The 25,054-nt window shown below is 40.8% G+C and overlaps 1 protein-coding gene across 1 annotated transcript in view; it reads left to right on the top strand.

Annotated features, from left to right (window-relative positions):
* Window positions 1-25,054, top strand: part of MYO16 (myosin XVI) — a 339,522-nt gene that overhangs the window by 230,495 nt on the left and 83,973 nt on the right. The window contains exons 21-24 of the mRNA XM_066579909.1: window positions 1,311-1,383; window positions 6,626-6,778; window positions 10,448-10,648; window positions 24,375-24,450. Coding sequence (XP_066436006.1) covers window positions 1,311-1,383; window positions 6,626-6,778; window positions 10,448-10,648; window positions 24,375-24,450 — 503 coding nt within the window. The remainder of the gene's footprint in view (window positions 1-1,310; window positions 1,384-6,625; window positions 6,779-10,447; window positions 10,649-24,374; window positions 24,451-25,054) is intronic.

Below are 25,054 nucleotides of genomic sequence, written 5' to 3'. Positions count from 1 at the left end.
TATCATTAATATGAGATCATTATATCAGATCATTATGTCTATGACCACATTTGGGCCATGTTCACACCGGGCGGATTTGCCTTGCAGATCATCCGCACAGGAAATCTGCAACATTTACAGTAGCTTCAAAAACTCATCCGAACACTAAGAAAATGTGTTTATTTAAATATATGTATAAAGAGTTTCTGACACTACATTTTACCTAATGTGGTTCACAAACAAGGGCATGAATAAATTAACATTTCAAATACTTTTTTAACCACTTCCTGTCTATCCATTGTAAATTATTGAGCATTAGATCACTGTTTATTGATGACCTGTATCTGGGGACAGCAGAGAATACAGATAATGTCTTCCCTGCTAACCTTTGCCCCCATCGCAAAATAAAAAGCAATGAAACATTAAAAAAATACAAATAAATAAAATGTGAAAAAGTATTATTAAAAAAAAAAGTAAAAAAAGCCATCCTACCCTGAAAATGAGTGCCCCTCTATGAACCCTGTATGCCAATATTAGACATCCTGAATGACACAGATGTGTTTAATCATCAGATTATCATCTACGTACAGAGGCTAAGGCTGGAGCTAAGGAAGGAAAATACATGTAAAGCTAAAATATGTTTTTTGTGTTCAGCACCATAGCAATGACAACATTTTTAATAGAGATGAGCGAGCGTACTCGGAAAAGCACTACTCGCTCGAGTAATGTGCTTTATCCGAGTATCGCTGTGCTCGGGTCTGAAGATTCGGGTGCCGGCACAGAGCGGGGAGCTGCAGGGGAGAGCGGGGAGGAACGGAGGGGAGATCTTTCTCTCCCTCTCTCCCGCCCGCTCTCCCCTGCTCCCCGCTGCGACTCACCTGTCAGCCGCAGCGGCACCCGAATCTTCAGACCCGAGCACAGCGATACTCGGATAAAGCACATTACTCGAGCGAGTAGTGCTTTTCCGAGTACGCTCGCTCATCTCTAATTTTTAACAATGTACACATGTATGACATTGTTAAAAATGGGAGATTAGAAGAATAATTTTGGGGGTAAATATTATTAATTGAACTAACTACCTTAAAACATGTGATGGGACAGTGAGGAAAAAAATATTTTTTTCCTGTTTGACCATTTTTCTCTAAAAAAAGAAGGACTTGCAAAATTAATTTTCACACCAATTTTTAATAAGAAAGTCCCACTTTTTTTGAAAATACATAGTAGACTAAGAGACCAAAAAATTCACCTTTGACTTCAGTATTTTCATTAGCATGTATTTCCATTAAATCTTTTACATTGTTACTTCAGTAACCTGATTTCCTTATGTTTAGCTATCCTCACCTCACAATTGGAATTTTGGATATGTTTGGCTTTGAAGACTTTCAGAGAAACTCATATGAACAGGTTGGTTAATTTTGAAAATATTGTATTGTACATGAGAATATATTTTATTCAATAAATGATTAATCCAGTTTTTATTTATAGAGTCCATGTTCCCCTCTCACATGAGAATATACAGTTAGGTCCAGAAGTATTTGGACAACCTCTGTACATCACTATAATGGATTTATAATAGTAAAATGATTATTTTTAAAACCTGGATGCAGATACTTTTATTGAATGAGTGTTTCGAGGTTGGAACATATGGACATCAACAAATTCTGAATTTCCTCCCTGGGATGTTTTGCCAGGCCCTTACTGCAATCTCTTTCAGTTACTGCTTGTTTGTGTGTCTTTCTGCTTCGGTTTGTCAGCCATAAGTGAAAAGCACGTTCATTCCGGTTGAAGTCAGGTGGCCCGACTTGGCCATTTAAGACTATTCTATTTCTTTGCCTTAAGAAGCTCTTGGATTACTTTTGTGGTATGTTTTGGGTCATTATCCATTTGTATTGTAAACCACTATCCTTTCAGTTTTGCACCATTCATCTTACTCGAGTGGGAAAGTCTATCTTTGTACACTTCAGAATTCATCCCGCTATATCTAGCCATAGTCATTCCATAAATAAATATCAGTTCCATTGGCTGACCTTCATAAACATGCCATAACATTGTCTCTGATATATTTGACAAATGATGTGGTATGCTTCAGATCGTATGAGCACTTCTTCCTCTGCTTCATACCATTCTCTTCCAATAATTCTTGTTCAAGATCGTCTTGGCTTCATCTGTTCAAAGAATCTTAATCAAGAACTGGTGGCATTTTTAGATATTTTATAGCAAAGTTATATCTGCCCTTTCTATTCTTCTGTGTTAGCAGTGGTTTCCGTCTTGAGATAAACCTTCTGTACATTCATGAAGGCACCTCTTGATTGTAGACTTTCACAGTGATATGCCTACCTTCTTGATAGTGTGAGTGATTTGGCCATATGTTGTGAAGGAGTTTTTCTTTGCCAAGGAAATAATTCTGCAATTATCCACTTTAGTTGTCTTTTGTGTTCTTCCAGGTCTTTTGGTGTTGCTGAACTACCCAGTGGTTTTCTTATTTTTTAGAAAGTATCTAATTGTTGATTTCGCAACTCCTAAAACTGCTGCTTTTTTTTTAGCTTAATGGTGGTCTCCTTCATTTGCACTGACACTTCTATCAACGGCATATTGAGAGTTCCTATGAATAGCTACCAAATGCAAATATAACACTTGGAATCAACTCCAGACATTTTATCTCCTTAGTTTGTCATGAACTAATGAGGTAATGTGCCGCACTAGACCATGAAACTACTTATTAGTCAACTGTCTAATTAATTTTGAATCTCTGAAAATGGAAGGACAGCATTTTTTTTAAACCCCTTGAATTAATGTGGATCTAGATTTCAATTGCTGGTTTATTGATGGTTTTATTCAAATCTACTGTTGTGGTGTACAGAGGCAAATCTATGAAAACTGTATCACTGTCCAAATGCTTCTGGACCCAATTGGACTAGACGGCTACATGGCTGGTGTATTTACATAGTAAACGGAAAATAAAGTCTAATTACAGTAAACTGTATGCAACTGCAGTCATTTTTATCTCTTTGGGTAGCAATTAATAAATTGCTTGTCTTTCAGAATTAACGGAGTATTCCCACTACAAGAAATTACTCTTTGTTCATAGGATAGAGGATAACTTACTGATTAGTGGGGATCTGACTGCTGAGAACCCCATGGATCCTGAAATTGCAGTCCCAGTGTTTCCCGATATGTGGACTGTGGACTGCCTCTGCTCATTCCCTTTAATGGGACCTTTAGAGCTAGTTGCATTTAAGTGCTCAATTATCTTTAGCAGTCACATTGAAATGAATGGAGCGAAAAACACACATACCCGTCCTCCGCTGCCTGTACTTTGGGACAACCAGCGCTGCAATCTCATCATAGGATTGGTGGGAGTCACAGTGGTCGGGCTCCCACTTATCAGCAAGTAATACCTTATGCTTTCAATAGGGAATGACTTGCTGTGATAGGAATATTACCTTAAGCTAAAGCTTTTAGCTGTTTTTTTCAGAATGATTTGAACATAGTGTTAGCATATGGAAAGAGAAGAAGAGAAGTCTTAACAGAAGGATTACCCACAATTATGTGCCATTAGTGAAATCATATAGTTGTCACATTGGATGCATTAGAAAGTCATCTATATTTAAAAGGCTTTTTCAGGCTGCCATAAATGTCCAAGCTAGATATGGTTTACTTACTTTTGAAATCCCCAATCAATCAGTCTTGTGGTGCCCCGCTGATCTATATTCACAAAGTTGGGAGGATGACATGTCATCTTGACACACATTATCATGGCAGACAATCAGGACAAGACATCATTGCTGCAATGTTGTAAAGAAAGCCTAGTGAGAAGTCAAGGAACTAAGAAGGTTGGGATCATTACTTGATGTTTACTTTAACAAGTTTAAGGTCTGTAAACCCCATTTAAAAGGTGCCTCCAACTAGTTTTTTTTTCAAATCTGATTAAAATATCTTTTTTTTTTAATCTGACAAAGACTTGGCTTGACCTTGGCTAAATTATTTTTCTCCTCTGCTCTCAGCACAAAATATTACAGCTTTTATCTGAACAGCCAAGTCATTCAAGGCAGCATGGCTACTAGGATACATTGCCCAACAGTCAGAGCTGAGGGTAGAGAATAGAGATGAGCGAGCGTACTCGTTAAGGCAAATTACTTGAGCGAGTATCGCCATTTTTGAGTACATGCCCGTCCGAAAAGATTTGGGGGTCGGCAGGGGTTAGCGGTGAGTTGCGGGAGTGAGCAGGGCGGAGCGGGGGGGAGAGAGAGAGAGAGAGAGATCTCCACCCCATTCCCACCCGCTCTTCTCCCGCCGGCAGGCATGTACTCGAAAATGGCGATACTCGCTCGAGTAATCTCCCTTAACAAGTACGCTCGCTCATCTCTACTAGAGAAGAGACAAGAAGGCTTGGTGGTTGCAAACCTCACTTCCCTCTCTCTTACAATCACGTCTATCAAATTTTTGTCGAATAAAAAAAATAATAAGTTGTGGGCATATTTAGGATAAGTCTACATCTAGCAGAGATTTTGTACTTTGCTTTTGCTGCAAATTATAGGCAAAGAAGCTGTGAATCCACAGCAAAATCTGTCTCTGTTATATACAGATTTTGTCCCAAGCTTTACTACAAATGTCACCCTTGGCATTGCAAAAGTTGAAATTCACATAAAAAATGTACTGCATTTTGGCAGTGAATTTGGAAATCTGCAGCATGCTCTGAATTCTATAAGGATTATTTTTGCTGCATGTAGATGGGGTTAACAGAACCTCATCCACAATTACTGAACTCTAAAGTAACACAGTTATGTGGTATGGAATCTAAAATGTGATGTATATCAAAGCTCTTAATAATCAAATGTGACTCTTCTAAGTAATGCATTATGTAGTAATCAGCCTACCGTTTCTTATGGCGCTACAGTAAATATTTCTGGGAGTTTAGTGGAAGCTGTAAATTATTTTATACGGAATATTTCATGACAGTTCTGTTTGGAATTCAGTCCTCTTCAGTGATTTCATTATTTCCATACAAGGTAGAGATAGGTGTGACAATTTACTAGACATTGGTACTGGCCCAATGTTTCTGATGCCTACTGTATGTAACAATTACTGCTCACTTTGGTTCACAGTCTGTTGTATCCTTATGGTTTTTGTCCTCATTTCATAGCCAAGTATAATAGGAGACAGTTGGAAATGTTTAAAGGATTAAAGAGTAAAAGCTTTAAAGACTATGGGGGAAATTTATCAATAGGTTTGTGACAGGTTTTGGCATTAAAAAGTCTCATACATTAAAAAAAACTCCATATTTTCTCTAAAATTAGCGAATTTTCTCTCCCAGCTTTAAAAATTTAATGAGAAGTGTGGACAGGGTTAACTGGGAGGGGGGGAGACAAGCAAGTTTCCAACAGATTTCTCATTACCAAGGACAGAAAATTATAGCGCAAATCTCTTCTTGCTCACAGCAGGCCTACATTTCATTTTCTGACTTTGGAGCCTAATGAATTTGGCACATTTCACAATGGCAAATTTTAGTGTAAGGCTGGGCTCACATGACCGTATGGTAAAGCACTGCATAAAAATCGCAGCGTTTTACTGCATGTGGAGCTGCATATCATTGCGTTTGTGGTCGGTTATGGCAGCGTATCTCACGCACGCTGTCATGCATTGGCTTTCGGGTTTCCGCTTGTTTTTTTCAACTTCTATTGTGTACTGTAAAACGCAGCACCTATGCAATGTAATTGCATATGTACAGTGTTTTTGTACACACTCATAGAAAAAATAGGGCTTTATAGCGTGTACTACACGGTAAAATAGAACATGCTGTGTTCTATCTGATGCGTATATTATACACAATGAATATATGCAAGTCTGAATGGATCAATGAAAATAAATGTACTTTCATGGACCCTATTCACCGCATATTATGTGCGTGTAATACGCAATTAAATTACGCTCATGTGAGTCCCGCCTTTTGTCACCGCGTATTACGCCCGCATATTTCCTTGTGTAACACGTGGTGAATGGAGGCAATGAACGTCTATGGACATTTATTCTTCCATTCATACCTGCGCTGTAACTTTGAGTGGACACTATGTATAAAATGCAGGAGAAATAAATCGCAGCATGGTCTATTTTTCCGTGTTTCATACGTAGCGCTTGAAAGTCACACTGCACATGTTTATGACGCCAGAATCTCGGGCATGCACAGTGCCAATCATAGCCTGTACATGATCTCTGCTGGCAGAGCATAAGGGCTGCAATGACTACAGCGCTGCGAGTCTCATACGCCCGTGTAAATGAGCCCTAAGACTGACGTATAAAATGCTCGTGTTAAAGGACTTGTCCAGAAAAAAAATCCCTTTTACAATGTAGAGCCGCACGATTTATCCAGTCTCTATTGACAGTGTAAGTCAGGTGACTGCTGCCTGCCAATCAGAGGCCACGGCATCATTGCTCTATCTCCTGGCATCAGCGCTGACATCCTGGGTGCCAAGATGCCAGGCGTTTGGAACAGTGACGCCTGTATTAATTGATGTGGCTCTAAATTTTTTTACCCAGGCAATGATTTTAGCATTTGTATCCCAACGTTTTAGATGTATTGCTGCAACCTATAACACTGATTTGTTTCCCTTTAAAATCTATGTACCTAAAATGCTATTTACAATTACAGCTATGCATTAATCTGACCAACGAAAAAATCCACCAGTATATCAATGAAGTGCTATTTCTACAAGAACAAGCAGAATGTGAACAAGAGGGAGTTTCCATGGAGACCATGTATTGTCCTGGAAACCACACAACCGTGCTGGATTTTTTCTTCCAGGTATTCCCAATATTATGTACATTTCTAGTTCACCTGCTTGTAGATATCTATGTGCATTAAAATACTGTGAAATAAAGCATTAAAGTAAATATGCAGATAAATGATTACCTGTATATAAGAATGCAAACACATGCACATTGTACAAGAAATATAGAAGGGCTTTCCCATTGTAATTTTAGCATATGCGAATTGTAGCAAATGACAAATTCAAGCTGCTGGTAGAATAGATTTTTCCTTCGAGCCTAGAGAAACAGTCTTCCTTGAACCTGAGCACAATTCTGCCTTGTAACAAGCCACTTCTTCAGTTGCCCTCATATCAGCCCATTGGGAGGTGTACTAGATTCAAAGAGTGTGTACCGCCTCTCAGTAAACCTTTCAGGTGTAACGAAGGCTGAAAGGATAACCCTACTGAGTATATAGTGAGAGGCGCTGCTGGCTACATATAGGTACGTGCTACTTTATGGTATCCCAGATGGCACTTTTGTTTAGCTAATCTCTTGACAAATTATGGTACCTGAATCTGGTTCACATGGATTTTTAAGCTGTTAGACCCACATCAATTTTTTCCGATATGGATGTGACAATTAAATCTACGGTAAAACTCTGAGGCTGAGTCTCTGAGCGCTGCCAAAGATTTTTATGTCAATTAGCCCCAGTCGATGGAGTAAATCGGCATGCAACTCTCCGATATGGTTTCTGCACTGAAACCGCACTAAGAAATGACATGGCAAATCTTTTTTTGCAACGTGGATTTCAAAATCCACATGCAGAATAAAAATCTGCTCTATATTAACTATGGCATGGATGTTCATGCCATTCAATAGAATGCTGAAATTATGCAGAATCCACGCCTAGGTCTGCAGCAAAATTATGCCGCGTAAACAAAGCCTTAGGGATCTGTCTTTAGCCAGATTTACATTGCGTTTGTGAGACCGTCTATGGTTTCCATCTCGGGGTTCTGTGTGAAATGCTGAAAAATTGTATTTAGATGCCACCATAAGCTGGCATTAGTCAAACAGAGACCAAAGCTGCCAGTTGACTACGAATTTCCTACCCAGCTAAAGAGACCGATACTATACAGCCTTAGCTCTGTAAATAATAATGAAACGTCCCATTTGCTGTTTGTTGTGCTAAAGAAATAAAAAGATTTGGCACTTTAGAGCTTTTGGGTTTTCCAAGAAGTTAAAATTGCTTCACAACCACTCTGTTCTTTCTGGTTGATTCTGACCAGGACATGTGACTGCTGCAACCAATCACTGGCCACAGTAATGACCTTCTATAGCAGGTAATTGGCTGCAGCAGTCATATGATCTGGTCAGCAGCAACCAGGAAGTACAGAGTGGCTGTGCAGCAATTTTAAATTATGGGAAAAGCCCTTTAATTGGTTTGTCACAGCATAAACATTGATAGCAAAATTCTAGGATATGCCTTGCCTTGTGCAGTAGTTGTGGGTCAAACCACTAGAATCCTTGCTAAGTCTTAGTATGAAGTGGCAGTAACATTTGCAAAATATTCTACAATTTAATCTCCTGTTGGCTCCACTCTGTCTTTTTTGCAGTTTAGCCTTGATGGTAATAAGCTAGAAATAGAAACAGCCAACGTGGGCCAGCAGTGATCAATGGGGACTCAATGAGAACCCAACCAATTAGACATTAATGATACATGCTACTAATGTGTACCACCTATGTTTGTACTAAGACAACCTCTTAAACCCCTTAGTGTTGGCCAATATGCCCTTTTACAGTCCTCACTAATGGCTTTAAACCTGCACATACGTCTTTTAAGGCAGTGGCATGGCTGACTTCTGACAGTAAGAATCCTGTTGTAACCACCAGCAGTGGAGAAACCTCAGATATTGGCAGTTTAACCTCTTATATGCCACAATCAATAACAACTGCAGCATGTAATCAGATGACAGGGATAGGGGTCTCTTTCTCTCACCCATCAGCAGCCTGGAATGCCAACACAAGGTACCCATGGGTTTCCATGACAGGTGGAAACCTGACAAAGACCTCCATGACTGCCACTTAACACAGCCTAATATAGCCCCACCTCCACCAAAATCTACCACACTGTTTCCATAGGCTTAGTAAAATGCACTACGTAAGTAATGTGGCGTACTATCCTAGCGATCGAATGATTGCATCTTCAAGTGCCTTTGAGGGACTACAAAATAGTGATAAAAAAATTTCAATAACGTTTAAGTTAAAGGAAAAAAATCTAGTTTAAAAAAATGTTTTTTTTCCCCAACAAAAACCTGTTTTAAATTCCTTAAAAATGTATCTTTATTGTGCAAAAGTAGTAACAATAAAAAACTCTATATAAACTTGGTATTGCTTTAATCGTGCTGATCCAGATAAGAATGTTATCCTGTTAGATTTGCCGAATGGTGAATGCTGTAAAAGCAAAACCTAAAAACAATGGCGCAGTTTCTGGCCATTTTTTCTATCTCTCCTAAAAAAAATCTTTAAAAATGTTATACAATATAATATACATACCTTAAAAAATACAAGAAGTCCCTCAAAAAACTAGCCCTCATACGACACAAAATAGGGTTGTCACTGAGGGGTTAAGAAGAATCATGTAGTCTTGTCTAAACCTTCTAGTGCTTGTATATTAATGATCTGGCCAAATCTGTAATCATTGTGATGTGAGAATACAAAAGAATAAAGCTTGAAGTCAACAGTAAGCTTTACATTGTGGGAAAAAAGGCAGTGAAATAAAATTATGGTAGAAAAATAATGAGAAGAGTTACAGACGGATCGGATAAGAATAGCATCTCATCGTTGGTTCAACAGCCATGTTAACCACTGTAGAAGCTAGGAATGTCAGTTCAGCTCTCTGATGGGTCGATGGTCAAGCAATAAAATTGATTCATTTAGTATGAAAGTCTATCTATTTATCTATCTCATATCTATCTATTTCTCTTATATCTATATATCTGCCTTTCCCATATCTATCTATCTAATATCTATCTATTTCATCTCTCTCTCATATCTATCTATTTCTCTTATATCTATCTGTCTAACCAATATCTATCTATCTGTCTGTCTATCCAATATCTATCTATCTATCTCATATCTATCTATCTATTTCATATTTGTATATATCTATCTCTTTCTCATATCTGTCATATTTTTATATCTATCTATATATCTAATATCTATCTATCTATCTATCTATCTTATATATCTATTTCTCTTCTATATATCTCATATCTATCTATTTCTCATCTATCTATCCATCTAATATCTATCTATCTCATATCTATTTACCCCATCTCTCTCTCATATCTATCTACCCGTATCTATCTATCTCATGTCTCTCTCTCATATCTATCTATCTATTTCATATCTATATAGCTATCTCTTTCTCATATCTGTCTGTTTATCTATATCATATATTTATATCTATCTATCTCATATCTGTTTATCTATCTGCCTATCTCATATCTATCTATTTCTCTCCTATCTCTCTCTCTCTCTCTCTCTCTCTCTCTCTCTCTTTCTCTCTCTCTCGTATCTATCTATCCTTTTGATTGGTTGTTTTTCAGATTACATTCTTCAATTATATGTACATTAAGTTTTGTTATTTTAGGCTTACTGCAGGTTATAAAGTATGTCATGGTGTCATGTGAATAAAACCAAATAAAATGTGTTTGTTTTTCAGAAGCCATTAGGTTTTCTGTCTGTTCTAGATGAAGAAAGTCAGTCCATTCATCCTATGGAACAAAGCCTTTCCAAACGTCTTCAGTCACTTCTAGAGACGTCAAATTCAAATACTGTGTACACATCAGCAAAAGATGGAAATGGCAATGTCACCTCCAAGGAACAAGGTCCTGTCTTCACAATCATGCATTATGCTGGAAGGGTAAGTTGCATCTACTGAGCAGATAACTCCGTGCACCGCGGCTGAAAGCATTTCAGCATTAAGCTATATTAAGCATGGACTGGCGCTTTGTTCCACCTGCTCCTTTGAATAGTGGATTTGCTCACAGAATGCAATTCTATATTTCAGCAGCTCACATCTTTTAGTCACTTAGATTTATTAATGGGTGTCACTATATTAAAATATGCATGTTCCTTTTTAATGCCTTCATAAAGATACTGCATGATGAATTTAATAACCCTTTTTTTTATAGGATCCTTTAGATACGTGAGGGAAGAATGAACTAATTAAGGATTTCGGTGACTGTCAATGGTTCTTTCTTAGCCTGGCACACTGTATTCTAAATATGCTCTGACTTGTCATTCATAGGGAAGCTTTGTGATCTGCCAAAGCAGCAGATTGTACACATGTACAGTTTCACCATAATGATGCTGCTGCCACAACATGTCTAGAGTTCATTAGTGTAATATGTGTCATGGTTTGCTAGCTGAGCCAATATACCGGGAAGCTTGCTGAATATCATATAATATTTATCACAAATTACTAGGCTTGACTTTCAGAAAGGATAACTTTATGCCTTGGAGAGACTATGTCACCATCTTTTTGCAGCCCTCATGAGAGTAGCACAAGGTTGTGTCTGTCACACTGATTACAGTGATATGTCTGCTGTTTCTATCTGTGCAGTAGTTTGGGAGAAACTTGTGTTTTATTAGTGAGCTGCAGGTTAGCCACACCCACCCCACCCTCCAGCCAATGATTAGCAACTCTCTCTTTATGTACAGTAATAAGCAGAGAGCTGTCATTCATTGGCTGAAGGGCAGAGTGGGTGTAGCTAGCCTGCAGCTCATGAATATCCAGGACTACTTTAAGTAGTCCTCTATAAGTGCTGCTATAGATATAGATAAATAGGCAAGCTTCTCAAAAACTACTGCATAGATCTGTACAGCAGACATAGGCCCTCAGAAAGGGGTGCAAAAGGATGTTGACAGAGTCTCTTTAAACCCGTAATGCTACAGTACATCGCGGCTGCCAGCTGTTTCTTACAGCCGGCAGCTGCCTACAATTGCTTCGTGGATGATCGACAGCGGCATTTAAATCCTATGTCCGATGTTTGGGGTCCCGTATGGTAAGTGATAAGTGATAAGATCGCGCTTAAAGTGTTGCACTTCACACCACTATTTTTCCTTCCACTATACTCACGCCCAGCTTGGTGGAGTGTCATCTGGTTGGCAGCACCTCCATCATTTTAATCACTTCGTGCTCCAGAACTATTTCACCACTCTCACTGGGTCTTGCTCCACCCTCCTTTTTCATCTCTTTTACTCACCGGAATAGACATGGGAGAAAGTTTCTTGGAGTCCACTAAATTCACACATCTCTGCATTTCTAGCTGAGCTTCCCCCTGAGGTAGAAGGCATAACTGTAACCTCGAATCCAGGAGGAATCCCAGAAACTACATGTCGTGTTTGGGAAGATTTTTCCCAGTTTATATTCTAATCTAAATTGGGCATTATTGATAAAAATCTCTGAATCTGAGCTTTCTGAATCTCCACTGAAGGACCAACCAAGAGAAAATCATCCAGGTCTGGGATGACTATATCCTGTTCTGTCACATGAGCCATAATCTCTACAACCATTTGGCCTGAGGTATCCCGAATGGCAAGTCTTAGAATTGAAGATGCAATATTGATTGTTTATCACTGTCACTCTGAGATATGTCTGTTATGTGGGATGTATTGGAGCATAATAATAGGTATCGTTGGGGTCTATAGATGCCATTACACAGTTCTTGTATAGATAACAAAACATCGTCTGAACAGACTCTATACGGGAAAAACCTTTCCCCTTCTGTACCTCCGGAACTAACACATTTTTGTCTATGACGGCAAAATGTTTTGAGGAAACCTTAGATCCCTGAGGCAAAGTCTTTCTGGAAGAGAAGTGATGAAGTCTAGTATCTAGAGATGAGCGCGCGAACTCGCTAAGGCAAACTACTCGAGCAAGTAGTGCCTTATGCGAGTACCTGCCCGCTTGTCTCAAAAGATTCGGGTGCCGGCGGGGAGCGGCAGGGAAGAGGGGGGGAGATCTCTCTCTCACTCTCCCTCCCCCCCCCCCCCCCCCCGCTCACTCCCGCAACTCACCGCTCTCCCCTGCCAGCACCCGAATCTTTTGAAACGGGCGGGCAGGTACTCGCATAAGGCACTACTCGCTCGAGTAGTTTGCCTTATCGAGTACGCTCGCTCATCTCTACTAGTATCCTTTTTTACCACTTCTTTTATTCTACAACTTCCTGAAGTCTTTTTCTAGGCCTGGAAATAGAGGAAAAGTTTACCTATGACCTGGCGTCATTGTTGGTTTTTATTGAGTCACACTGTTTATTGAATATAATATATTTTTTACCTCCAGATTTCCAGGATTTATCCCTTTTAAACTCTCTATTTCCATCCCATCTTCCCCCTAAGAAAGGGCTTCTGCTATCTAGGAAAACCAGGTGTTGGGAAACCCTTCTTGTTATCTGAAGCTTTTTAAAAGGTTTTATCATCTGATGCTTGACCAAAGGAAAACTCACCCTGACAAGGAACCGCACATAACCTAGCTTTTGAAGTTATATCCCCATTCCAGCATTTAAGCCTTAAGGCTCTTCTTGCGAAATTAGATAAAGCTGCTGCTCTACACTAAATCTAAATGCAGCAGACACATCTTAAATAAAATCAATTGTTTTGGTCATAGTAGGAAAAGATTCCAGCACCTGTTCCCTGGGGGTTCTATTAATAATTATCTAAGACTCCAGATGATCTAACCATATCTTAAGGGATCATGAAATAGAAGTGGCTGCAATATAGGGTTGTAGTTGCCGCCAATTTCTTTTTAAGCTATACCTCTGCTCTTCTATCTGATCCTAAACATCCTAGATCTTCAAATAGCAGGTTTGAAGTAGCTGATTTCTTTGAAATGTTTGCTACTGACACATCAATTTTTGGGACCTCACTCCAATCTGGATCTTACTTCCTTTTTACACCCCTAGAATCATAGAACCTTCTCTCAGGATGCTTCAACGGGAAGATGAAGGCTGAGTCAACCTTGAGCCGGCTACCTGAACCCAAGGGAATTGAACTCGCAACCTTCAGGTCGTGAGCGAGAGTTTAAGACTGCATTTTGCTGCCCTAAACACTCTACGCCTCAATTTACACACCTTTTCAGGTTAAACCGATTAGAAAAAAGAGTAAGGCCAGTCTAAACTTTGAACAAAGGAAATGTATCCTAAAGTGCTACAGGAAGTTTGAAAACAGAGTGCAGGTATGAAGATAGTTTCAGACAAATCACCTATGCAACTCGAATTAGAGATAAGTTTGAAGCAGATGGGTCTGTACAGAATGTCCACAAGAAATGTTTTGAAACACCACGGACATCAACAAGCCCCACAAAGCAAGAAAGGTTGATGGAAAAGTATCTCCACAGTCCAAGGAAAATCTATGCGGCAGGTGGGTCATGAGACATGAAGTTCAAAATTAAGTGCTTATCGCATTTTAAGCTATGAGGCCTTATTTAACTTAAATAGCCCAGTTTACTGCCACATTTGCATGTATTAGAGGCATCAGAATCGGTATATTATGGAGGAACCTCACAGCTTATAAACGGAGCGGTTCATTCCACCTCTCTTTTTCACTACTGTGACTGGTGTTTACTTGCACTTGCTGCAGCAGTCTGTAATGCCACGTGTTCAGGAGGACTTCGAGGATGAGGAGTTTTATTCCCAACAAGATAGAACGCCCCCACACTACTATCATGATATAAGGACCTACCTTGATGACAATCTATCAAACAGATGGATTAGACGAAGAGGTTCAGTGCATCTATCAGACATCACACCACTAGACTTTTTTTGAGAATACTTAAAAGAGGAAGTTTACAGCAAAAAACAGCAACAGTCCTCGAATTGAAAGCAACCTTTGAACAAGAATGCACAGAAATACCAAATTAAGTGATTCTTCATGTTTGCGATTCCATTACTTTGCATTATCTGCAGTTCCAGAACGTGAACGGTCATCCATTTGGAAACAGACATCGACAAAACGAATCAAACAAGAATAATTATTCATTTCTGTATGAAAAAATGAAGTATATGTTAATAAACATAGATGTTATCATTCAAAATGTGTATTAATTTTTGGGACACTATATTATATATCCTATGCAAATGACATTTATGAAAAACGGTGGAAAATCTGAGCACCTTTTCTATAGCAACCAATCATAGCACAATTTTCACAACAGGCTTAAACATGAAAGCTGAGCTCTGATTGGACTCTATGTGCAACATGGCCAATTTTTTACCTTTACACTACCTTATGTCTTCTGCTATTTGCCATTTTAGAATTTGAATTCCATTCCTTTTCTTGCAAAATTTTTTGTTACAAAGTATACAACTTTTCTTATCATATTTTCTTATCATAATGGTAAAATCCGATTCTTTTCACAGTGCTATGCACATGCTATCATTATACCTGTATAGAGGAGGGCGGGCACGGCACTGAGAAAAGAGTTGGATATCATCTGGGTCCCTGTCAAGTCCCCTAACAGTACCGTAAGTTAATTTATGGTGCTGTGGGGATGTGACAGGTTCCCTTTAAGTGCCTGACAGTTGTCCCATGTGAATGAACCCTTAGGGGGAATTCACACAGAGCAGAATTGCTGCGGAATTTACGCTGCATTTACAGTATCAGCAAGGTGGATCATACTTTGAATATCTTGTCCATACGCTGTACAAATGTGCACAAAACTCATGAAGAAATTCAAATCCGTGGCATGTCAACTATCTCTACTGCGCAACTCGCTATGAAACCCGCTTTCAAACCCACACCCGGTGGTGCTGGTTTGGAGTCAGGCATTCCGTGGCTGATCTGCCGCAGAATGCCCACTGTGGACATTCCCCTGGAAATCAGCCCCGTGTGGACCCAGCCTTAAGCCCATTTAGACAGGACAAATGTTGGGTAAACAATGCCTGACACTCGTCCCTACACATACTCGCTCCCATGCTATTGCACGGGAGCTAGTATTGATGGCTCGCCCACAGAGCGGCCAGCAGGGGGGCGGCTGTAGGAGATTTCACTCCTCGCTCTTCCCCGCCCCTTTTCATTGACCTAACATAGCGGCCGTTCAGTACTGAACGGCTGCTTTTTACACTGAGCAATCAGCTCATCGTCCATCGTTTATGCAGCATGAAGATGGGTGGGGGAGAGCGAGGAGTGAAATCTCCTCCAGCTGCACCGCTGTGAGCCAACGCTACTCGCTCCTGTGCAGCAGCATGGGAGCGAGTATGTGCAGGGACAAGTGTCGAGCATCGTTTGCCCGACATTTGTCCCGTCTAAATGGGCCTTTACACTGCCTCTGATGATAAAAACACTGAACAAACAAACAATGTACCTAATATACAATTTATGCGTTTACAATTAAACGTTTTAAAAAATAAGGCCTATTTCACACAGGTGCGTGAATTACGGCCCGATATCGCACTCGCCAACTTACGATTTTCCCCTGCGGATGCGAGACATTTTTATACTAAAACCGCCTTGCATCTCTTCGGGGATGTAGCAATCCTCTGCTGCGCCTGACAGGATGACGGAATGTCTCCCATTGTTTTCAATGGGGAGACCTGTCATTGTATTGCTCTTGCATGCACCTGGCACGTGGTGTGATGCTGCCGCCTGCGCCATTGAATACAATGGGTGATGCGATGGGGTTCATATTCCTGCGAGATTTGTGCGTCTCGCAATGCACAAATCTCATGTGATTTTCTTGGCCATGTGAAAATCACCTAAATCTTCTAAAAGGTATTTCCTGTATGCAGGTCATGGGAAATAATTGTCCTATTGAGTATACATGAATAGCTTTCACTATATTGTTACTTGAAATTTAGGAAATAATTGCCAGCAAATGTCTGGCTGCAGGGAGGTTTTTTTCTTGTGCTAGCACAGCTAATTAATATTTGTCAAATCCTTGTGACAATCACATGGTAAATTCCATAGTCATGTTATTCAACCTTGTCTTTGTCTTAGCTGCTACGTTATTTTTAAGCATTTCTTAGAATACACTAGAGGGATTAGTCAATGAGGGTAATAGCAGAGTGAAATGAAATCTGATGTTATCGCTCTGATGTGTTTTGAAAATGCTGCAAATATTTATTATAGAACCCTCTGAATTCCACCTTGAACCGGTAATAAAATGGTAGTTGGTGTGTGAAAAATATAAGACACTTAGGACATCTATAGTATAAACTACTTATTTTATTTCTTTTTGCTTATATATTCAAACATGCCCTGGATGAAGCGGCTCCCCCCAGGATCCGAGCCATCCGATGTAGAACGCACCAACCCTAGCTCACGCCTCAAACGCGCTTTATCCGGCGGTGCTATAGAAGTGCTGAACGGCTGTGGATGAAGTCGCAAACATCCGCAGACTTTCTCCACTACAAATTCATGCTCAGAACCTACAACCTCGGTCTCCATCATGCTAAACAAGTCTACTTCACCTCTCTCGTCTTCTCATTATCGCACAACCCTAAACGGCTCTTTGATACTTTTTACTCCCTTCTCAGCCCTAAACCACAGCCCCCGGTGATGGATCTCAGTGCTGTAGAGCTGGCTGCCTATTTCAAAAAGAAAATTGATGACATCCGTCAGAAAATAACTTCCCAATTCCAGACTAGCCCTGACTCTAGTCTTGTCAGCACTGCATCTAGCTCCTGCTCACTGTCTGTACTCAGACCAGCGACAGAGGAAGAAGTCTCCAAACTGCTCTTCTCTGCTCGCCCCAGCACCTGCGCTAGCGACCCTCTCCCCTCACACCTCCTCCGATCCCTCTCCCCAGTGGTCATCTCCCATCTCACCACTATATTCAACCTCTCTCTGACCTCTTTCCCTCTTCTTTCAAACACGCCATCATATCCCCACTGCTAAAGAAGCCGACTCTTGACGCGACTGACGTTGCCAATTACCGACCCATCTCAAACCTCCCCTTTATCTCCAAACTACTTGAGCGGCTGGTTTACTCCCGCCTTGTAAGCTATCTATCAGAGAACTCTCTCCTCGACCCCCTACAGTCTGGCTTCCGACCCCAACACTCGACAGAAACTGCCCTTACAAGGGTATCAAACGACCTACTGACAGCCAAATCGAGGGGTGACTATTCCCTACTGATCCCCCTCGACCTCTCCGCAGCATTTGACACTGTCGACCACAAGCTCTTCCTCAGTATGCTTCGCTCAATCGGCCTAAAGGACACCGCTCTCTCCTGGTTCTCCTCCTACCTATCTGACCGCTACTTCAGTGTCTCCTTTGCTGGCTCCAACTCCCCTCCTCTTCCCCTTGCTGTTGGGGTCCCCCAAGGCTCGGTCCTCGGCCCCCTCCTTTTCTCTATTTACACAGCCCCTCTTGGACAAACCATCAGGAGCTTTGGCCTCCAATACCATCTCTATGCTGATGACACCCAGCTATACACCTCTTCCCGTGACATCTCTGCACCTTTCCTCCAAAACATCACCAACTGTCTGTCTGCTGTCTCCAACACTATATCCTCTCTCTACCTAAAACTAAACCTCTCTAAAACTGACTTACTGGTATTTCCACCCTCCACTAACCAACCTCATCCTGACATCTCCATCTCAGTGTGTGGCACCACCATAAGACAACATGCCCGCTGCCTTGGGGTCATATTCGACTCCGATCTCTAATTTACCGCATACATCCAATCTGTGGCCCGAACCTGTCAGCTGCACCTCAAGATCATCGCAAGAATCCGCTCTTTTCTCACCATAGACACGCTGAAAACACTTGTTGTTGCCCTCATCCACTCACGACTCGATTATTGCAACTCATTGCTGATCGGCCTCCCCTGCACCAGACTCTACCCTCTCCAATCCATCCTGAATGCGGCAGCCCGGCTCATATTCCTATGCAGCCGCTACTCGGACGCCTCTGCCCTGTGCCAGTCACTGCACTGGCTGCCCGTTAAATACAGAATTCAATTTAAACTTACTACCTTCATCCACAAAGCCCTTCACAGTGCAGCGCCCCCCTATATTGCCTCCCTCATCTCAATCCATCACCCAGCCCGGGCTCTCCGCTCGGCAAACGAAACTAGACTGCACACCCCTCTAATTCGAACTTCTCACTCCCGCCTCCAAGACTTCTCCAGAGCAGCACCAGCCCTCTGGAACGCATTACCAAAGGATACCTGGGCAATCCAGGACTCGAAAAACTTCAGGTGTGCTCTAAAAACGCACCTTTTCAGGGAGGCATACCGCATACCCTAAACCGACTCCTCTGTATGCCACCTGATAACATGCTCCCTGACCTATTGACTGCAATCCCTGCTAGCTGTCATAAACTGCCCCTGCAGTCATACCGATTCTGCCGTCACACGGCCAAAAATCTGACCATTGTCTATGTGTATAGAATCCCTCACTCTCCACCCCGCCATACCGTGCACATCTCCAGCCCTTTACCTTCTGTATCACCCCATTACTTGTAGTATGTAAGCTCGTTGGAGCAGGACCCTTCCCTATTGTTTCCACCAACTGATTACGATTGTAACCGTGGTTCTGTAATGTTTGTACTTTTGTCTGTCTGTATTTCCCCTGTCTATGTAAGTGCTGCGGAATATGTTGGCGCTATACAAATAAAGATTAGTAATAATAATAAAATAATTATATAGCACCAAAATAAACTGCACCCTGTTTAGAGATTGTCACCACTTATATACGTGTCTGTCCCCATGGGGTTCACAATGTAATTTTCTTAACACGTATGCATGCTGGGGATAATTTCATGCAAACTTAGGGCTCCTTTGGGCGGGTGTATTTGTGCGCACAAAAATTGTGCAAAGTGCAGAGAATCTAACGCATTGATTTCAATGGACTTGCTCTCATTCCTTTTTTTTTGCATGCACAATTCTCTCGAGCGCAAAATAATAGAACATGCATTATTTTGTATGCATTTGCGCACCAAAGGGCCCCATAGAAGTTGCAAGGATATACACAAAATACAGCGCAAAACCACAGGGAAACGAACACATCTGAACATCATTAGGCTAAATAGCCTTTTAAATCAGGATCAGGGTGCGCCCCACGCCCATGTGGACGTGCCCTACCTGTCCAAAAAAATACAGCAAAGTGCACAGATAGACACGCAAATCAACTGCGTTTATAGCACAAATATGTTGTGCTGAAACCTGCGTAATTGCACATATGCAATTAGGCGCCCTTTGGGCTATTTCATATGACCGTATATCGGCCGGGTATTCACGCCGGCCGATATACGGCGTCTCTCTCTGCAGGGGGAGGAGGCTGGAAGAGCCAGGAGCAGTGCTCTGAGCTCCCGCCCCCTCTCTGCCTCCTCTCCACCCCCTCTCCGCCCCTCTGCACTATTTGCAATAAGGAGAGGTGGGACGGGGCGGTTTATCAATCAAAGCTGGTTGTTTAATGTAAAAGATGCAAAAGAAACTGCTGAGAGGTAGGCCACCTGAAATGAACGGGTCGGATTCCGGGTGCGTGATCCTGCAGCAAAATTCGGCCCTGTGCCTGCCTGGCGTTCGCGTGTACCTGTCATTTCTTGTCTTCTTCTGTACTGCGGATTGTCTGGAGCTTGCTGCGATTTTTTCTCCACGAGCAGATGCTTCATTGGTTTGAGTTAGTGCAGAAAGCGCGGATCGTCCGCGTGGGAGAAATCACGAATTCCGCAATTCAAACCCGGTTGTGTGCGGGCGGCCATATATGTGGTCCTAATTTGCTTGAGCCTTGCATATATCGCTTCTAGTTCTTCACAGCCTTCATACACTTTTATTTATTTTATACTCCGTCCACTATGTGATAATGTAAAGTGATCCTCCAAGCCTAAACAAGTGAAGATTTGCGCACAATATGCAGAGAACAGAAACCATTGCTTTGAATAGGTTCCCTCACATGCACGTATTTTGCGTGCACATTTTAGTCATGCAAAAAATATGCAACAAGCTCTAGTTTCCTTCATATTTGTGCAGGAAAAGAAAACTGTTACAATCATGTGGGCAAACTCAGCATAGGGCCCACACGATCGCGACCAAAGCGGACTCGGTACACACACAGGTTGCACACGGTATTCACACGGGTTTCTGGCAAACTGACCCTCTGCTACTGGAGGATGACATGGCCCTACCTAAGCGAGGACATTGCCCCAATAAAGGTAGCCCAGCGGTCTTCGGATCTGGGCCATAGCTGATCCTAGGAGCCACGTACCAGAACAGGACGCATTCACATGCCACATGACAGGGACTAAACAACAGGACACACAGAGCCAGAATACACAGCATACAGCAGCCAAAATGCAATCACTAGCAACAGATAGGAAGCTGAATATAAATACCAGGTATTAGTTGACATTTTGTACAAAACGTGAAAGCTAGCAGGCCACTTCACGGCTCCTGGTTATACTACTAGTCCCTACACTAACCAGGAGTCCAGCAGAATCGGACAGAGTTCACACTGAACGCTGCAACAGATCAGGACACAGATAGCAGGTCACACAGCAAGCTAACACAAAACTGACAGAATATAAACAAACAAACGGACATGAACCAGCAAGACACAGATCACACAGCAAGCTGCAACAAAACACAGATAACAGGTCACACAGCAAACTTCAACAGACAAGGATTCATGATTGCTCACCCTAGGGGTCATACAGAGACTGACCAGTAGCTGGGTTTATATGTGAGCACAGACCCAGGTGATTGGCTAGCAGGAAGTACCACACCCAGCCAGCTCAATAAATTAACCCTGTGAGGACTGTGCTGCTAGGAAGCCTAGAACTATAGATCCCAGCAGCACACGTAACAAACACATATTGAAGTCATTAAGCTAATTGGCCATTTCAAGGGCTGAGAGCATTATTGCGTGTTTTTGGGCACTAGCAAATGTGCACGATTTGCGAACGCGAAAAGTATAGTAAAAAACACTTGCACGTGCATATATGCAATGCCCATTCAGCAAAAACGCAGTGTAAGAGCGTGAGTAAATACACATACGCTCATGTGAATCTGGTCTTAGACTAATAATGCATACTAATGCCCAGCATGCCTCAGGTAATCGGAGAGAATCAGTGTGGCCATCTTCTTACATATGTCCGTAAGATATACTGTATGTTATTAATAAAGTATCATCCACCTATTTTTTCACCCACTGCAGAAAAACCTTTTTTCATCAAGGACTACAATGATGCGTTATTACTCCCTATCATAGTTGGATTTCTTCTTGTGGTAGTTGAATTAATTTTCACAATTTTTTTAAACAAGTAGGGCTACATGAACTGAAATTGTGACATTTTTGTTCTGTTGATCTCATATGTTACCTTTTGCTTGACAGTGGCTTCTAAAGGAATTTTACCACAAGTATGCTTGAACACTAAAGCTCACATAAGAACTCATTCAAGAGTTTGTTAAAGTATTTGCATAAAATCATGTATATAATATTTAATTGACATTTTGTAGATTATCACCACGGCACACAAAAAAGCCAAATTAATAAATGTAGGCATTCAACCAGTATAAGATTAGAAGCCACATTGTAATCATTTACTTTTTTTGTGCTAATCTCTTTTAGAAAGAATTGAGTTTGCTAATATAAACAGTAGAGAAACAAATGCTAAATCCCATGCACAGAGTAACTAAATCTATATGTATATATATAAAATAGGATGTGTGTATGTGCCACCATAACTCATGAACCCCTGGAGCAATTTCAACCAAACTTGGTACATATATAACTCATCTCATGGGGATAAATTTGGGGGCATAACACTGCCCCACTCCCCCTGGGGGGGGGGGGGGGGGGAGGGGGGAATGCTAGAATTGCTCTTGAGCAGATGGTTTTAACTCACTAATGCCTGGACCAATTTCCATCAAAATTGGTACAAAAATTTTGGTGAGACAACACTGCCCCACTTCCCCTGTGGGGAATGCTAAAATTGTACTTGAACAGATGGTTTTTATTTCACAATCTTAGATTACACAGATGACCTCCTCCTCATCATACACTAATATATTACACAAACGACCTCTTCCTCCTCATATACTAATAGATTAAATCAGTACACACACATATACACACACACACATATTTAAATTATTTTCGTTTCTAAAAAAAAAATACATGGGCAATGCCAGGTAATCAGCTAGTAATTAATAAATACTACATTTCAAGTTCAAATTTTTACAAAGTAACATAGTATGTTAGGCTGAAAGAAGACAATGTCCATCCAGCCCAGCCTGTTTCCACCCCCTCTTGTTGATCCAGAGGAAGGCAAACCCCCCCCCCCCCCCCAATGAAGTAGAAGCCAATTAAGCCCATTTGGTGGAAAATATTTCTTCCCAACTCCATAATGGCGGTCAGAATAATCCTTGGATCAATTTTTGAAGATTCCTACCTCACTCCAAGACCCGGATCAACAACCCCGCTGGTTATTTAATGTTTATATCCTGTAATATCATAGCACTCGAGAAAGACATCTAGTCCCCTCTTAAACTCTTCTATCGATTTTGCCATCACGACGTCCTCAGGCAGAGAGTTCCACAGTCTTACTGCTCTTACAGTAAAGAATCCCCTTCTATGTTGGTGATGGAAGTGTCTGGTTTCCATTTATAGAGACACAGGATTGATTGACTAAAGAAAAAACTACTGCAAACACAATAAATAGAAATAATTATTTCATCTGGTTATTGACTGCACAATAATAGTAATCTTTATTTACATAGCACCAACATGTGTTTGCAAGAAGATATTGGGGGAGATTTATTAATACTGTCATAAGTTTACACAGCTTAGAACTAGACTAGTTGCAACAAACTTATTGCAGTGGCTCACACTGTATAACTTTGGTACATTTTTAGACACTTTGTCTACTTGATGCCACTTCTCAGGTGGCTTACTTTTAACTATTTTGTTTCATTCAAAATTGTGGCACAATGTGGCACATTTCTAACCCACTCCCTATCTGCTAAGCTATGCACCCTTTTCAAGCGAGGTGCAAAAAATGGCTAAAACTTGATATTTAAAGTGGTTCTTACTAGAAGGAATATGACCTATTGATTGGAAGCCCAATTGTTCACATTCAAAAATTTTCCCAAATTGGTAGAAATAAAGACTATGGGGCACATTTATGAAAAAGTTTACAGCAGTTTCTGGCATAGTAAAAGTTTCAAATATTTGTGCAAATGTATATTTCTACATAAATTTGTGACTTTTCTCCTTTCTGCAGTGGGCGGGCTTGTCAGGAGGGGGCATGGCCAGCCTGCACCAACAGATTTATGTATAATTTACACCAAAAACTGCTGAAAATTATATAAAAAATATACAGCATTTCTGTCTGGGCTCATAGAGCTGCCAGGGATGCGCTGAATACATGAATACTTAGTTATTGCCCATAAAAGGGAGACCATACAAATGCACAATATTTTCTACAGTGCTGACAATTTTGTGTGTGGAATTGGAAATATCATTCATTTTATGTTAAATATCACTTTTTATATGCCCTTAAGAATATTTTATCTGAACACTGATAATTGCATGAAAAATGTACATGTTGACATTACTATTTGCTTTTTTTTAGAATTATCTTCAATACATTTGGGTTAATAATAAGAGTTGATATTTTATTTGTCATGTAACTTTTTTCCCCAGGTAACATATGACATTTCTGGAGCAATTGAGAAAAACAAAGACGCATTGTCTCAGAATCTTCTTTTTGCCTTGAAGAGTAAGTTATATTTTATCAGTTATTATAATGTGAAATACTGAATGCATTTAACTGTATTATTTGAGTTTAATGTATTAGTCATTTAGGCTTTTACTTTGCCTTTCCCCCAAATTTTGGACAGAGAATCAATAATATATTAAGATAGTATTTTTCTATATTAAAGAAGCACTTCAGATTTTTGTGGATTTTAGGAGGGAGGAAATCCATCACATCACAATACCACTGACGTCTGTTGTGAAAAATCCAGTTCTGTGGCTTGTCTCTGACAGGCTGTGTATTCTACACTCTTAATCTGGGGACTGTGGCATGGCCAGGACTGTGACTATACTCTGTTTTATTGGGGCAGAATTATGATACTGCTTAAAAGGAAAACTGTCTTTGTTGCCCATAGCAACCAATCACATAAAAACTTTCATTTATCAAAAGCAGGGTATGAAATGAAAGCTACACTGTGATGGGTTGCTATGGCTAAGAAAGGCAACTTTTCTTTCAGACAGTTGACATAAATCTGCCCCATTAACTGCAGGACCCAGCAGATTGTCAGAGTGCTGGTCATGTGACTTGGAGGCCAGGAGAAATGTGCAGAATACATAGGATGGAGGGG

The sequence above is a fragment of the Eleutherodactylus coqui genome, chromosome 1 (genome assembly GCF_035609145.1).
Source record: "Eleutherodactylus coqui strain aEleCoq1 chromosome 1, aEleCoq1.hap1, whole genome shotgun sequence".
Classification (NCBI taxonomy): domain Eukaryota; kingdom Metazoa; phylum Chordata; class Amphibia; order Anura; family Eleutherodactylidae; genus Eleutherodactylus; species Eleutherodactylus coqui.
Note: the sequence above shows the minus strand (reverse complement) of the source record. Positions and strands in the feature narration are given on the sequence as shown.